Source organism: Amborella trichopoda, chromosome 2 (genome assembly GCF_054954075.1).
Source record: "Amborella trichopoda isolate Santa Cruz 75 chromosome 2, AtrichopodaSantaCruz75HAP2 v2.0, whole genome shotgun sequence".
Lineage (NCBI taxonomy): Eukaryota > Viridiplantae > Streptophyta > Magnoliopsida > Amborellales > Amborellaceae > Amborella > Amborella trichopoda.
The window spans coordinates 51,270,785-51,288,616 of NC_142337.1; the positions used below are offsets into that span (position 1 = coordinate 51,270,785).

The window sequence follows — 17,832 nt, forward strand, 5'->3', positions numbered from 1 at the left end:
AAATAAAATGGCTTGAAGTATATGATAACGTTCGAGAAATTTTTTTTAAAATTTTTGTTACCACCCAATTCAAAATCCAAGGGGCAAAGTTCGAAAAATTTCTTTGGTTTGGGACATAATATATAATATTCTTTCATTAGTACGTTAGGCGTAGGCTGTCTCCAATATTTCTAGGCTTGAAATTTTCTAATAATCTGCTGATGTATCGCTATTGCATTTTTGGCTTCTAAATTTGAAATCAGACCACAATGGAATCCGGCATCTTCTTCCTGATGCTAATTTACTATAAAAACAGTTTTAACTTTTATTGGAAACAACTATCTTGCCTTTACTCTGGCTTAATTACTTTTGGGGTTTCCTATTTTCGTACATATTTGTTCTTCTCTTTTCTTTGTTTTTTTTTGTTCTTTCTTTTTCTTTTCTTTTTTTAAATTTTTTTTTTTTTTTTTAGATTTTACGATCGTAATTGTCCTACCGATGCTTAGTAGTTTGTCCAAAGAACGGGCCTCACCGCCTAGGTTTTTTTGGGTGCCAAAATCGTACTCTTGTCAGAGCAACTTGCAACACTTGCACCCTTTTGTTGAGGGGGATTACTTTAATATTTGCTTTTACTTTATCATTTTTTTTTTTTTTTTGACAAATATCATAAATTTTTTTTATTTAAAGGAATTACATGTAGATTATATCATTGTCAATAACCATGAAAGAGGGTAAAGAACCCCCAATTTTGGCAAACGATACAGCCTCCACATTTGGTTTTTTATAAACATGTTGAAATGAAATCCTCAAATTCTCATAAAGAGACATAATTTTGTAACCAAAAGCTTCTAAGTTTTGGTCGAAGAATTTTAGAGAGAGGAATTTTTTGAGAAAATAATTATACCCTACAATAATCTTATGGTTGTTCGTTCATTATATATATAATAATAATACAATGGTATATTATACACATTCCAATCTTGTCATATGCAATATATAATTTTTTATCTTATCATATGCAATATACATTTTCCTAACTTATTACTTTCCTATCGTTCTTGTCTTGTTACTTTCTCATCTTGTTACAATTTCTAAATTTTGTTTCTATTACTTGTTATACCATTTAATTACATTAAAGAATCTCTTTCCACTATACAGTTTACCCCCAAATTTCTCTATTTAAAAGGACGCAACCTACGAAGTAGTGTAACAATTTTAGCATGATTGACGATAGCCAAGCAAAAATAGGACCAACAAAGCAAAAATAGAAGTCCCGTACCAATCTTTAACAACCCTTCTTATGCTTGCTTGACAACTGCCATATTGAGGACATCTCGAAACACTTCTTGCCCTGCAAGCAACGACATCCAACCAAAATAGTTTTGATAGATTAACCATGACATCAACTTCTGAAATCCCCTACTTTCCTTCATAAGCCAACCAGCACCAAACTGTTGAGCTTTTATATTGTTTTAAACTCTCTCATTTTTTTATTTTTTCAATGAATGTTCTTCTATTCTTTCCTTCCACACCTCCTAGAAAATGGTCCATTCAACAATTTTCCAAATCAGACTCCCCACTTTTGGTAGAGCTGAGAAAGCAAGTTGAGTAATAACACCTAAAACCAATTGAGACATGGTAGTGCTCATCCCCAAATGTACCACAAACCAACACCAAATCCTTGCTGCAAAAAGACAGTGCACAAAACGGTAATCTTCATACTCACCATCGGACCTGTACATCAAGCAAATATTGGGCAAAATTTTCACCTCTTGACAAATTGGATGTATATTAATTGTTTTTTATTTGGAATGAGAAAGCGAGAGAGAGAGAGAGAGAGATATTGGGGGGCCCTTGTTGGAAAGCTTGCAAGGAGCTATATGGGGTCGAACCTGCTTTAGAGGGGGAAAACTTAAAAGATTGCTTCTATACCCCACAGTAAAGTTTTCTAAGTTTGATTATTATTCAAAGCTCAAATTAATCAAAAAAGGATTTGTATATTATGGGAGAATGATATCATCTCACTGTGTCATTATGATATAATGAAACCATACTTGTAGAAAATAATGCTTTTGACATTTGTATGACCTCAAAACATACACAAACTTTCTCTTCATCCCAACAATTAATCTCCAAATATATAAAATTCAATTTGCACCCTAGATATGGTCAAAATGACTACCCTCAAAATGAACCGGCTATGTTAATTGGGCTAAAAAAAACTTTTTAGGTTGTGTTTTTAAATTTTAATTTTTGTGATTGTTCATTGAAACGAAAATATCGTATAATTAAATTTTTTTGGTCAAACAAGTGGCCATAACATAGTTTTTTAAGATCGTTTTATTATATTACTAGACAGCCATTGCATGAAATCACTACTCGTATACTATGAGATAAATTTTGTTAAATGAAATCACAATTACTCATAGTCATTAGATGTTAAATTAGACAACTTTGTGTATCAAAAAGTTTGAAGAACTTTTTTTGAACTTTGAATTTAATCAATGGCATTCTTACAACTATTTGATTTGAAATCTGACGGACAAGAATGATTGCCATCGTTGTTTTCTTTGTGTACTTTTTTAAAAAAAATTCTATAATTGTTTTAAATATTGTTGAAGACAAACACGTGCATATAATACACAAGCGTACTAAGTACGTCTTCCAGCTCCCCTGTCCATGTAGGTAAGTGAAGATGAGCATTGGTTTGGTCCGAGTCCCATCCATTTTCTATTTATATGAATTGAAATTTACAGTGGATGCCCTGTGTGTTGTTACATACTACTTTTCATAATTTTTAGTGAAATATTTTAAAAAATAAATTGGTGGTTTTACATACAGGTCATCGAAATGTTGTTAAAAATTTTAGTTAAAAATTTTAAAAAATAAATTGGTGGATGCCCCCGTGTGTTGTTTACATACAGGTTATCGAAATGCGAATAAAAACTAAAAATAAGAATGAAATCGCCTGTAAATATATTTTAAGTTTCTTAATGTTTTGGTATTATAATAGCCAAAAGATGAACATAAATATAAGGGTGCGGTTTCTATAAGGTTGTAATCTTAAACAATCCAATTAAGGCGCACTTCTAAATTTTATCATAACATATAATTTTGGTGCAAAAAATTCTTAAGATTATCTAAAAATATATTTTCATGTCTAATTATAAAATTTTAAACTCAAAAAATAGTTAAAATCATGTAGATCTATAAACATGTAAAAATGTTGAACATGGACGGTCTAGATAATGTGTTGCAAGATGCACTATTTTTAAGACTCAAAATCTTTTTTTTTATACATTCATACATCTCGATGTCGAGATGATCAATTAGAGGGTCTTTCAATATTAAAACAACATTTTTCGATGGATTTTTTTAGTGCATCTATAATTCTACATTTTAAAGTTGTAACTTTAAATAAATTATTCCCTAAATATAATACAAAACACGCTAATTTTTTCTTTGGGAAAAAAAAACATAAACCAATAACCTGGGAGAAGTATATTACTGGGTCTGGATTCGGCGGTCCAAATTTTCCAAACCGTTCTTACCATTCCAAAATAGTTATATATATGTCGTTTTAGTTTTTAACTTTGGCTAATGGTGTTTTGCGTTTAGTAGGCGTCATATGTTGAGACCATGGTCTTGCGAAATTAGCATGTGGGCAACCGCTTTTGTCAAGGAAAATAGGATAATGATCTTATGGGATCCGGCATTCATGTAGAATTTTAAAGGATTGTCGTTAAATTTTACAAATATATTTAAAAAAATTATAATATAATTATAAAATTTAATAATTTTAAAAACATATTTAATGGTAATCCCATCTAGATTTCGAAGGGTCTCATGGAACCATTACTTATGAAAATAACATAAACATTTCAACGGAAAACAATTATCAAAGTAACTTAAATAATACCGCCGTACGCGACTGCAAAAAAGCAAAATTAAAATAATAATTTGGCGATCACACTTCACATGGCCTCGTTCCACGTGCCAAGAATATCCAGTATGCCCGGACCTCGCTCTCAGTACTTTCGGGCACGTGTTAATTGCTCCATATATATTATATACTCCATATATATTATTGTATATAATATATATGGTACAAGGCTTATAACAAACCCAATGTCCATGACATTTTCGCTTTGTCCAATCATATCCTTCTCTTTTACTTCGTGTAAAAACTTTCGCTGGACGCTTTGATTTTTTTTATGTACAAGGCATCCTAAAATGGCTACACCCAAAATTCAAAAAAAATTAAGAAAATAAGCGAAAACCTCCCAAATTGAGACAAGTCTCTCAGCCTCACGTGGGGGAAATCTTAACGTTATTCGAAAAAAATGTCTGTTTTTCAGGAAATTCACTCCAAGCCTGCTCGATTTGACTCCGAGATTTGGGGTACGCATGGTGGATCCCATAAACCATGAATCCGAAACGGAACCGGTCCCTATCAAAATCTAACCAGAACGGTAAATTGGACATGGGTTCATAAACAAATCAATTTGTACATATGGGTATTTTTAAATTTTTTTGAAAAAAATAAAAAAAATATAAAAGTGAGTATCAGTAGCCAAAACAAATTTTAATCTTTACCCTAATGTAAAAAATAATAAAAAATACATTACAAATCAAATTCTTTATTTTTAAAGATTTAAATATATATATATTTTTAAATATTGATTGTTCACCAAAACCACCTAAACCGAAACCAGCTAGTTGCCAATTCCAATTTAACAAGATGGTTTGCGGTTAGATCGCCTAGTTTTTTCAATAGTGGTTCCTACAATAACGAACCGGAATCGCATAATCCATGTTTTATATGAAACCAAAACAGATCAATCGATACCCAATCGAGATAATCCGATTCCAAATCGAGTCAACTAAAGCGAGCTTTCCTATTCCATTTTCCCTTCTCATTTCGGTCTCTCCGTCATTAGTTAATAAATAGTTGTCAAACATTGGGAGATTCTACCGAGTTCCGGGAATATGCTGTGGAAAAGGGCCATTACGTCAAAAAGAACATAAAGCCCCAATCTATATAGCTCAGGGTTTAAGACTAATCTGACGTTTATTTTATTACGACAAAAAGCTCCAATGGATGTAGCTCAGAGCCCCAATTTTTATGTAACGAAAATGAAAAAGCATACGTCACCAACCGATCGCATATTTGCAAGTCTGGGCAATTTGGTTCTTCAATGACGGCTAGAGCATATTCGGATCAACTACAAGTAGACCGTTCATTCGCATCGCCCCCTTCCGCCGGCATTACTCCCTCTTTTTCATGTAAATTACTTCCTCCAGCTTGTCGCAAATGAAATATATTGGTATAGTGTTACAAAAATTATCGATCCGAATTAAAATCGTTAAATAGAAATCTGAGATTGGTGGGTAGGCAATTTGGTTCATTAAAATTCTTGGAGTCACTCAATTCCCACGCATTTTCATTTATATTACTGTTATTTAAATTTCTTTCTATCCGATCTCCTCGAGTCAGACGATTCAATCAAGCAAGGAAGCGATTCGGGTTCCCGATTTTGTGTTTCTAAACACTACTACTGTGCCATGCAATGCACAATCATGCATGTTGTATGTTTGTCGATGCTCATTATGGATGGAAAATATAATAAGCTCCTTCAATGCCTTATAATCCATGAGCACAAAATCAGCCCATCTTGGCAGCCCACATAAAATAATATATATGGATTTCACTCTATATATGATATACTAGTGCACAACATCATCCAAGTTTTCGATCCCACTGTTAAACTACTATCACAATCACTTTTAGCCGTTAAACATAGAATTAGATGATTAAAACTCATAACAAGGATTCATAAAATGACCCATAAAAGGATCCGGTTTTTATGCGGCCAAGCCTGTATATATAGAAATGCGGGCCTATTAATAAATCTATTTTTGAGATAGCTTCTTAGACTGAATTTTTAAAGACATGTAATATTTAATATGGAGATCATGAATATAAAAAAATAAATAAATTTTAAAAAACTAAAAATAATAATTCTAGCAAAAAAACATTTGATCTGTTAGTTTCCATTGTTTTTAAATAAAACATCTACTTGTATTCATCTTTAAGATGAATGCTTTACACTGAATGCTTTACACTTTTTGGACCGCACATACAGTCCCACATGAAACAAATTTCCTTCAAAAAAATTTATTCTTGACTTTGTCTAGGAGGGAAAATCTTACTATTTGAAGGAAAGCACAAGACGGTTATTTTTCCCATAAAGGATAACATGGGCGTTTCTACAAAACGTTAAGGGTACTTTAGTCCATCTCCCATTGAAAAAAGTCTCCTTTGAGTCAGTCTTCTCCACCGCCTCAACACTAGAATCCTTAAAGATGGGGATTTTTCCATGAAAGGGGCCACTCCCAGTGCTATTTTTCTATTTTACACATTTTTTAATTGAAAAAATGTGTTCTTTACTTTAACCCATGTATAATATGATATTTTAATAGAAAAGTTCCTGCAAGTCTCACGATTTTTTTTTTTAAAAAATTAAGTTTAATATAACCTTCTCAAAATATTTCATTTGTTTCTTCGTGGGTTCTCCGAGCCGTGTTCAGCAAGGCAGGTTAGTGAAGTTCATTTGGGGATTTAAGGAGGTTTTGAAGGCCTAGAAAGAGTTGCAGAAAGAGTTGAGGAGACCTCGTCTTGTTTCTTTGTAGAATAACAACCCGGTCCTTTTGAGGTAAGTCGAATTAATTCCGGTTAATCAACATTTTAATCTCAAAAGTTATTTTCTTTTGTTCGTGGGTTGTTTTTTCTACATATGCGTTTTAGCAGGAGAATTAATGCCATATTGGCTACAAACTTTAACCTAAATTTATTTGAATCTTCACCTAAATCTTCTGTATTTTTAAAAATACATTATTTTTAAAGAGATGCTCGTATTTTTTTTCCATTTTGAAATTTTTTTACTCGTTCTCCTCCTTCTAGTTTCAAGAAAAGATAAGTTGTAAATCCTTTGGTTTTGGGCATTTGGCAAAAGCCGAATTAAGTTTCAAAACAAAGTTGATTTAGTGAGAGACTAAGTATATGTTTTCTTCATTGAATGATAGAGATACAGTCCTATGTAAAATATAAATTTGTGATATCTACTCGAGCGCCATCAGTAACTTATTAATTTTTGTCATTTTTCGGTGAGATTGCTTTTCTCATAAATTTAATAGTTTCTCTCTCTCTCTCTCTCCCCATGGTATTGTCTTTGGTTGTGAAGGAGCATCAAGTTGGAAGTAGCGGGCATCTTCCATTTTTGGGTTTAAAATTAAAATTAGATCACAATGGAATCCACTCAATCCAGCATCTTCTTCCTGATACCAATTTACCCCAAAATAAAATAAAATAAAATAAAAAACAGCCTTTAATTTTTATTGGAAACATCGAACATGCCTTTACTCCTGGTTAGTTTCTAACAGCGTATTAGAGGTTACTTTTGGGTTTCCTATTTTCCTTTAACACATTTTGATATTTGTTTGTTGGCCGTTTTACGACCCTAATTGTTCTCCGGATGCTTACTTTTTTTTGACTACCTCACCGCCTAACCTTTTTTAGGTGCCAAAATTGTGTTCTTGCCGGACCAAATTGCACACTTGCACTCTTGTGTTGAGGGGGGATTGCTTTAGTATCGAAGGGAAAGTATATAATGAGGTCATTTACCTTTGGTGCTAGGTGGTGGGTGCTAATCTTGACTATTGGATAAAAATTGGGTGGCTTTATTTATTTCATTGACCTGCAAAGTTCAATTTTTTTTTTTTCAAACTTTTTGATACGAAAACTATCAGATTTCACATTGGATGGTTGTCGGTAGTTGTGACCTTTCAGTATCAAAAGTAAATGGTCTTATTGTATACAAACCTAGTATTTAAAGTCCGGTAATTTCCATAGAATCGGAGCTCTAAAAAACATTGTTCAAAAAATAGAGGAAAAAGTTTATATAGGGACTCAAATTAGAGTCTATCCAAAAAATTTCATTAGAGGTTGTTTTGATGCTCAATTGTCTTCAAATTGATCATCTCAATATCAAGATTCAAGTACATGAGAAATAAATAGATTTCAAATATTAAAAATAGTGTATCTTGTAACACATATTTGGACTTCCAAATTTTAAGATTTTCAAGCTTTTACATCTGTTCAATCTACCCTGATTGTTGAAGCTTTAAATTTTACAATTAAAGATAAAAAATATATTTTAGGGCTGACACAAAGATTTCCCATAATCAAACCACATTTCTCGACACTAGTTGAAGGTGCACTTTACTCCGATTGAAGGTGCACTTTACTTCGATTGTTTAGAGCCACGGCTTTGTATAAACCGCACCCAAAAGTAAATGCAGTGCGATATTAAGCATGATTTTTTCCGGTGACTTCTATAAGAGAGTTACAGATTCATACCTGCCTGTCACGCATTTTACACCTGGAAACTTTACACCATACAACGCCACCCCACGTTTTCTCCATTGGAAAACTCTCTCTCCACTTTCCACATAATCTGGAATGGCCCTGCTCGATCTGACTTTCTCTCTCTAACAACTTAGTATACGCATGCCCCACTTTCGATGTCTCTCTCTCTCTAACTTCCTTGTATTGTTATTGATTCAATTTAGTCGTCTTCTGCAATTTAGCAATCTATATAGGTGAGGAGCTTGCAGGTCTATTTTTCTTGTGATTATTTTGAAATTTCCTGAGATCAATGGGCATGCATTAACTTCTTCCTTCTCCTCTCATGTAGGATCCAGAAGCTTATTGATTGAAGTTCTATACTGCAAGTCCGCAACTTTGAAGTCTATACTTCGAAGATCAAAAGTAAGCTGCCATTTTCGTTTTAATTCTTTTCAAATCTCTTCTAAAAACTTGCATTTCTCATTCTCTCTCTCTCTCTCTCTCTCTCTCTGTCTCTCTCTCTCTCTCTCTGGATCTCGAAGTTCTGGTAGTCTTACAATGTTGAAATCTCATTTTATGCAGGTTGTCTGAAAGGCGCAAAAAACTCAATAGGATTTTTGGTTTGAGACCCATCATTGCTTTCATGGCAAGGCTTCTGAAAACCGGCTTGCGCCAATCTCTAGATACCTATTCTGGATTAGGCAGAGTAATTGGGAATTCTATACAGCAAAGTGGTACATGTTGTACTGGTTCATCTTTTAGTGACCGCTATTTATCTTCATTGGTGCATTCTAGAGAGAGAAAGAATCCGAATACTCAGCTATGGAGACCGAATTTAAATGGTTTTCTAGCCGGAGATCAGATAAACTTGGGGAGAAGGGAAATAAGTACTACTATCCATTTCCAGTCTTCTTCAGCGGAGAGGGTAGTGGAATATCACGGTGAAGAGGATGAGAGAGACACAGGGGTGGAAAAGAAGAAACTTCCTGGATTGGATCCCACAAAGCCTGGTGAGAAGCCTAGGATTGTGGTTTTAGGAACTGGATGGGCAGGTTGTCGATTTCTTAAAGGAGTCGATACGAAGATTTATGATGTAGTCTGTATCTCTCCTCGAAATCACATGGTTTTTACTCCTCTTCTTGCTTCCACTTGTGTTGGAACTTTGGAATTCAGATCGGTTGCTGAGCCTGTTAATCGAATACAATCTGCCTTGTCAAAATCTCCAAACTCTTACTTTTATTTGGCCAGGTGCACTGGTTTAGACACAGACAAGCATGAGGTGAGACTCTGTCTCTGTGTGTGTGTGTGGTATTTTCTGTAAACTCTTTCTCTGGTATCCATTTTTATAGAATGTATTTTCGCTTATTTCTGCTTCTTTGATTTGGGAAGTTGGTTTCTTTTATCAATGTCATCTCCTTTCATTATTATTATCCAAGCCTTATCCCAATTATTTCGGGTCACCTACACGAATTTTCTTCTGACATTCATGTCATGTCCTTTGATAGACCTAAATCACTTGCAATTGAACTGAGCTTTGTAATTGGGCTTTATTTGTAAGGTTTTTTAGTTTTTTTTGAGATATGTATATAGTTTAGCAGTGTCCATTAACTGACTTTCTAACCATCTGAAATGTTGGGTTTGGTGATAGCTAAATCACCATACCTATATTTTTTTAAAAAATTAGGGGATTATGGGAAATAGAAAATTGTCTTTCTTGGGAAGAAAGAAAATGATATCTTTATAAGAGAGGGAAGGAGGACATAATACCCATCCTTTGAGGGTATGGGAATTGATCTCCAATATTGATATGGGCCTCCAAGAGAGAGAGATATGGCCTCTGAGAGGGGGGCAATATTCCCATGAGTTTTGGGTTGATTAACTTTCACTTCTAGAGAGAGAAAATCTCTATATTGCTCTTGACGTTATCTTTCTAGTAGCGGTATTGTTGGGGGAAAGTGGATGTTGATCGATGGTATTGCTCGGTTGGGAGGTTTAGAAGGAAAGATCAATGATGATCTTTTACCGATGTTTAGAAATAGGTATTATCTCTTGTAACCCAAAACTGTAATCTTCATTGTGATAGTGGATTTCTAGTTGCCGAGGCCGTGGATGTAGCTTTACAGGGTAAACCACGTAAATCGTGTGTTGTTGTGGTGTGTTTTTTATGTTTGCTTTATTTCTCGCACTTGATTTATTGTGGTATTCATGTACTTTGTATTTAGTCAATCATGTACGCGATCTTGAGTGGGATCCCGTGTTTGAGATTCCCGGTTCCGCAAGCTTAGGGGTTCACGAGAACCCTACATGAAAAACATGGTTTACCTTAAGCGTGGTCTATAAAGTTATGGCACATTCCTGAATAATTGAAGCTCTTAATTTACTGATTAATGGAGTTGTTTTTCTATGCTGCATAAACCAAATATATCTCTAATAAATTTCCTCTCTATGTCAGGTTCACTGTGAGACTGTCTGCGATAATGGATTGCCGAATAACGCATATCGCTTCAGAGTTGCGTATGATAAACTTGTTATTGGAGCTGGGGCTGAGCCACTAACTTTCAACGTCAATGGAGTGTACGAGCATGCATTCTTTCTTCGTGAAGTGCATCATGCTCAAGAAATTCGAAAAAGGCTTCTCCTGAATTTGATGCTCTCTGAAAATCCTGGTTAGTGATTACTCTACTTTCATTGATGATATTTCTTTTCCCTTTGTTTATCCTCCATGAGATTTCCCAAGTATAGATTTTGGATTTCAATGCTACTGCATCATTTCTTTTTGGAAAATATCACACTTATGAGGAATTGAAAGTTTTTGAATGTATAACTCTATTAAACATTTATGATCCATGTAGTAAGGATTTGGTATTCGAGATATAACACCAGGTTGTGCCATATGCTTGGTTAAGTTCCAACTTCCACCTATAATTTTGCAAATAGCAGTCTTGAAAGAGCAAGTTCTCTGGGTTTTGCAGGCATAAGGAATATTTATTGACCCAGTGAAATTTGGGTATTTTTGTGTGATGCGACCATGTTTATACGTCTACACGGAGTTCATTTCCCTGTATTGAGATACTGAAATAAGCAATCTCGACTAGTACCATGAAACTGCAAAGATGATTATGAATCCACTGATAGAAATGAGACTAAGATGGAACATCCTGATGTGTCTGTTTTAGTTCCATATCCAAAGGATGTACAAGAAAAACGCAGAGCACTGTTACCAGTCACCGTACCATGTGATTCCGGTGATTCAAAATGACTAAAATTAATTGAGAGATGAGTCTGACTGTGGAAATGTGGTTTTAAAGGTACCGTTTCTTCAGGGTCTTTAATGCAGCAGCATACAATTTTAGACATTTAACATGCAGCTTTAAGGTACAAATGTTCTCAGTTGGTGGCTTGAGCTATGCATTCCCAAAGATGGCTATGGAAACTCTCTATGTTCAGTTTGAATAGAAACAATCATGCCTGTAATTATCCTGAATTAGAATGGTTGGTTGATCCCAAATATGGGTATGGCAACTTATCTCTTTGCTTATATATAGTATAATTGTTATAACTTTTCCCTCTGTTCTAATGATATTATTGTTGTCCTCGATATTCTGGCTTGTTGAAGTGATACTCCCATCGCTATATTTATAATTCTTTTCTGGGGTAAAACACTAAAAAGTAGAAATAAAAATTGTTGTTAGTAGTAAGGTAGTAACATTGGACAACAGTGTTTCTGCCCTTACATACCAATTCTTGCACCAAAATGGCAACTGATCAATCGCTATTTTCATTTGCATTTTGATATCATGTCTATGCATTGGAATGTTCATTGTGAAATTAAAAGTGGAAGGAATACCATCTGAATTTTTAGGTGTCCCAAGAATACAAATGAGGAACTAAACTGAAAATTGCATAAGTGGTGTTTGTAGGGTTCATAAAAGTATCATACATCGAGAATTAATCTCAAACTTAGTCTGCCATTTCTTGTTTGCCATGTTTTCGAACCTAAAGAACTCAAAGCTGACATGGGGAGGTTGAAAATCTCAGTCTTGCATCTTTGGTATGTCAGATAATCTGCATGTTCCTAGTGGGCTTACCGAAAGAGTATCAACATATTTAAATTGGAATAGAATATTATTAAGAGTTACATGAATATGACTGTATAATTGTGCATATATGCACATTCACATTTTGGGTGCATGATTTCCTCATTGGCTTAACTGCTGAGACACATCTCTTTCTATCTCTTTCTATTATCACATCTCTTTCTATTAGCAGAGCTTACCCATTCATATCATAGTAGAAAACGTGTGCACATACTTCCATTAAGGAATGAGCTTCAGCTGGAAGTGATATATCAGAAAAACTCTCTTTAAGTAGTTCGCATTTAGAATTAGAGAGGGGAATATTTTTGAGCCATTGATTTTCAACATCAGGTCTCGGTTATGGAATGCCAACATGAACAAAAGTCAGCTAATTAATCAAACAAAGGGTGGGTTCATTGTAGCATTTCATGATATATTTATGAATTTATTCTTCTTAATGATCATTAAAATGTGAAAGGCAGCAGAAGTAGTTGATTAAATTCCTGATTTTCCCATTTGTCGTGATTCTTCCATTTACATGATTCTTGCAGTGTCATTGTATACTATGCATATGATATCACTGAAGTTACATAAATGGCATTTAAATTCATTGTGATTCATGAAATGTATATGGAAGTCGATGTCCCTGTATCCCTTACATAGGATATCATTGGAATCAAGAGAAAGTGGCATACATTTCATTATGAGTTGAATTCTTTTAGTTTTGAATGTTTGTTTGAGTAATTTATGAACAATTTGGTTGGCCTTTACATATAGGGTGTGATATAGGGTGTGGTTTGTATAGAGCCTAGGCTCTAAACAATCAAATTAGAGCCTACCTTCAAATCGTGCCGAGAATGTGGTTTCAATGTTGGAAATTCTTTTGATAGCCTTAAAATATATTTTCATCTTTATTTATAAAGTTTAAAGCTTCAAAAATAGTGTAGATTGAGAGATCTATAAAAACTTGAAAATTGATGGTCCAAAAATACGTTACAAAATACACTATTTTCAAAACTTGAAATCTATTTTTTTCTCATGTTCATATATCTTTGTCGAGATGATCAATTTGAGGATATTTGGGCATCAAAACAACATCTTCTAGTGAAATTTTTGAGGTAGGCTCGAATTTGATTGTTTAGAGCCTCGGCTCTATATGAACTTTTCCCTTACATATATGAATAAGCACATTGGACATGTGTGAAAATTGTCTTTAGGAGTCCAATGTGATGATTCAAGTAGAGTTTTAATGAAATTACTCGAAAACCTCTGGAAATAAGTTCATCACTATGGTCGATTCTAGATCATATAAATGTACAAATATCAAACACCAAGAAAATATGCCCTGTTAATGATGTTACTTTTGATGCAATGGCAGGAGTATCAGAAGATGAAAAGAAACGCCTTTTACACTGTGTTGTGGTTGGAGGAGGCCCAACTGGTGTGGAGTTCAGTGGTGAATTGAGTGATTTCATAATGAGAGATGTAAAGGACAGGTTTTCTCATGTAAAAGACTACATCCATGTGACATTGATTGAGGTGAGTTCTCAAACAAATGTTCATCACTGCAATTTACTTACTTTATATGGTACTCTTATCCCAGAAGCAAGGTCCATCTACACTGATGGTGGTTGAAGATTGCTTCAAATGGAGAGCCTGTAGGGACAATGTTGAGTGCATTATCCTCGTACCATTTATCTGTGGAAGCACATGGTAGATGTGGCTTGGAATACCATATGGCATGGTTCGTTGGGTTGTTAATACTATCCACGAGTGAATTATGAACTAATGGATTCTCTTAAATGAACAGGCAAATGAAATTTTGTCATCATTTGATGTTGGACTTAGGCAATATGCAATCAGGCACCTGACTAAGGTATGACAATGGGATGATAACTCGGTATGATTAGTTCCTGCTGCATTATTTCATTTAGAAGAAAGGGAAATAAATTACAAATAGGAGAACCAAAGAACAATGATGTCATTGGAAGCAAGCATTAGAAAAGGAAATTCCCAGGGAGGAAAAGGTGTATTAAGACATTTTTCTTCATTGATAAAACATGGCCATAAGGAGATGTGAACCTGAAAAGAAAAAAAAACCAAGTATGAACTATTCGAATTTAGGATGGAACACCTTATTTTCTTAGCAGAAGACGTCTCATATGGAATTATTCACATCTATTATCATTGAAATAAAGATCGTATTTAGTTGTATGCATTTGGGTGTTGTAGGGGACCCTGTGTTTGATGAATACTGACAAATTTTGAACTTGTATCAGTCTGGTGTTCATCTTCTACGTGGCATTGTAAAAGATGTGCAGCCAAAGAAAATAATTCTTAACGATGGGACCGAAGTTCCCTATGGCCTTCTTGTCTGGTCGACAGGCGTTGGGCCTTCGTCATTCATAAAATCGCTTGATCTTCCAAAGGCCCCTGGTGGAAGGTAACTTCACATAAATTTCGTATGTGTTTTTATCATCTTTTTTGAAGTTAGTTTCACATAAAAGTACCATCATTCTAATTTCATTTCTAAAACGTGTATTTGCTTCAATTTAGAATTGGCGTGGACGAGTGGTTGCGAGTTCCTTCTGTCGACGATGTATATGCACTTGGTGACTGTGCTGGATTTCTAGAACATACTGGAAAACAAACACTTCCAGCTCTAGCTCAGGTTGAGACAGAGACTTAATATGGATGTTTGCACTTTCCTTTTTTGATTCGAATCGCCCATTAAAATTTTGTTGTGGTACTTTGCCCTTAATGCTGATTGAAGCTATCGAACCCAATTTACTGTTTTTTCTTGAGTTGTATGGAATTTGATTAGAGATGGATTTCTTTTGCTTTAAAATTTGTGGCGTTTATAGGTGGCTGAGAGGGAAGGGAAATATCTAGCTGCACTGTTAAATAATATTGGAAAACAAAATGGTGGCAAGGCTTTCTGCGCAAGGAAAGTGTCTATGGGTGACCCTTTTGTTTACAAGCACTTGGGAAGCATGGCTTCAGTTGGCCGCTATAAAGCTTTGGTCGATCTTCGCCAATCTAAGGTATGACTTTTCTTTTTTGCTGGTTTAAAATGAAGGGTCGGGCTAGGGCCAGGCCTGGCTTGGCTCGGCCGACTTCTTCTTCTTTTTTCATGTTGTTTTATTTGTTTACGGCCTAGTCTTGGGCCAGGGATAGGGGCTTGGGCCGGCCCTATGGGGGGCAGGGACAGGGCTCTAGCCCGGCCATTGCCACCCTGCCAGTGAATCATCTAGTTGCTCATTATGTTTACCAAATCTAATGTCTTATACGAGAATGGCCTGATCCCTTGGTGGTAGAGCTCGATGGTGAGATCTCTTACTCATTTCTCACCAAAAGGTAGGGTTTCAAATCATTTAAGTTACCACTTTTTTCAAGAATGGGGTTGGGGTTGGGGTTGGGGTTGGGGTTGGGTTTGGTGGCGTGGTTGGTAGCACTTGTACCCCAGTTAAGGTCTAGGCTCCCATTTAACTTTTTTTTTTTTTTTAGAATAGGGTTGGGGTCGTGGTGGACCACCACTTGTGTCTAGCAAAGATCTAGGCTTCCATGACACATTAAAAAAGCACTAACGATTTCAAAAAGCACCACTAACGGACACATCATTCATACTGAATTATCAAAAAAAAAATAAAAAAAAATCTAATATCTATTTTTAATTATTCAGGATGCAAAGGGCCTTTCACTGGCCGGTTTTGTGAGTTGGCTAATATGGCGCTCTGCCTATTTGACACGTGTTGTTAGTTGGAGGAACCGATTCTACGTTGCAGTGAATTGGGCCACGACGTTAGTATTTGGTCGTGACAGCTCTCGTCTCTGAATGACAAGTTGTGCCATGGTGGCATTTGCAGCTGACATGTGACATAGAAATATCATAATTTTACGTCTCCTTGCATTGTATTGAGATGAAATAAAGATTTCATAGAGGCAGTGCATTACGCACAAGCTTCATCAATTTTGACTCCATTCAATTCAAATTGGTGCGGGCCAAGACAGAAGTTGGGATAGTTTTTTTTTATGCAGAAGTGTTATTTAAAAAAAAAGGTTGGTTATTTATTAGTTGGACGGGAAAGACAGTATTGTTGAAAATAGATATTTTGCCCCTTGTTTATTTGTAATTTTAATGTGGTTTTCCTCGTAGAAAAAATTGGTAGCAAAAGTCTATTGTGCGTCCGCATGAACCTGTTCTAGTTTCTTTGTCTTTTAGATTTGAAATGTCTGTACTTTGAATCCATCAGAAATGGGTAATCCGTCCATGCCTGGCCCAATTTCAAAGATTGGTGGGGTGGATTGTCCGATTCCGTTCTAGATTGGTTGGTTTGATAGGATCGACTATCCAACAAAACAAACATGGTGAGGTTTCTATAAGGTCTAGGATTTATGAAAACAAAATAAAGTTTCACCGCAAATTCTTATTCAAAAAGTAGTTTAAAATCAATTTCCAACCCCGTTAATATAATTTATGACTTGAAAAAATGATACAGGTTTAGCGGATTTTTTAACTTTTATTTTTAAGGTAAAATGGACGGTGTTTAATAATTTATTATAATATGTATTATTTTTAGATTTGAAACCTTAATTTTTTTTATAATCATAATTTTCAAGTTGAGATGATCGATGTAAAGGTTTTTCAATATTGGATTTACAATTTTTGATGAGTTATGAGGTGGTGATTTATTTATTTTGATAAGGCTGCAACCTTATTGAAACATTTTTCAAATAAAAATGATCCATAAATGGGATTGTATACAGTGATGTCATAATTAGTTACAACCATCTGATGTGAAATTTGATAGCTTGGGTGTCTCACAAAGTTTGAAAAAATTTCTCTTAAAGTTTGAATTTGGTCAAAAGAATAAAAGCATCCATCTAATTTGACATCGGGCAAGGTCAATTGTGACTACTTTGTATCAAAGATAAATGACTTCATTGTATATCTTTCTTTTATATACATACACGAATATACTATGCATGAGAGGGTTGTATTAGAGTGTTCATGCTATGGAGTAATTTATCATTGTATTAAACAAATTTTGAACATTTTTATATCATTGTTTTGTATATGAAGTATTTTTTTAATAGGGGTATTTTTGGTCATTAGGAGATGTATGATGTCATCCACATGGAGCGTGACATCACTCACATGGAGCACATCATCAAAAATATATTTACTAAAGACAAACTCCATGTACAAAACAATGATATATAAATGTCCAAATTTGTTGAGTACAATGTTAAAAATTACTCTATACTATAAGCATCCTATCATAACCTTATATAAAATTACAAACTATTACAAAGACTTCTAAATACTATATGTATAAATTTACTAGAACATTTGGATCTACAATATTT

General features: G+C 34.6%; 1 protein-coding gene across 4 annotated transcripts; it reads left to right on the forward strand.

The window, feature by feature from the left end:
- The first annotated feature begins 6,317 nt into the window (after positions 1–6,317).
- On the forward strand, positions 6,318–16,783 carry LOC18431569 (internal alternative NAD(P)H-ubiquinone oxidoreductase A1, mitochondrial). Of its 4 annotated transcripts, none has more exons than XM_088858490.1 (10): positions 6,318–6,695; positions 8,736–8,809; positions 8,969–9,665; positions 10,839–11,052; positions 13,841–14,001; positions 14,273–14,338; positions 14,742–14,905; positions 15,019–15,133; positions 15,327–15,506; positions 16,145–16,783. In XM_088858490.1, exons 3-10 carry the CDS (start codon positions 9,030–9,032, stop codon positions 16,295–16,297), a joined length of 1,689 nt encoding a protein of 562 aa, XP_088714616.1. In that variant the 5' UTR covers positions 6,318–6,695; positions 8,736–8,809; positions 8,969–9,029; the 3' UTR covers positions 16,298–16,783. The 4 variants fall into 4 exon arrangements, with proteins under 4 accessions (XP_088714616.1, XP_088714615.1, XP_088714617.1 ...); XM_088858489.1 differs by lacking the exon at positions 6,318–6,695 and adding an exon at positions 8,220–8,640; XM_088858491.1 differs by lacking the exon at positions 6,318–6,695 and adding an exon at positions 8,518–8,655.
- Positions 16,784–17,832: the final 1,049 nt, after the last annotated feature.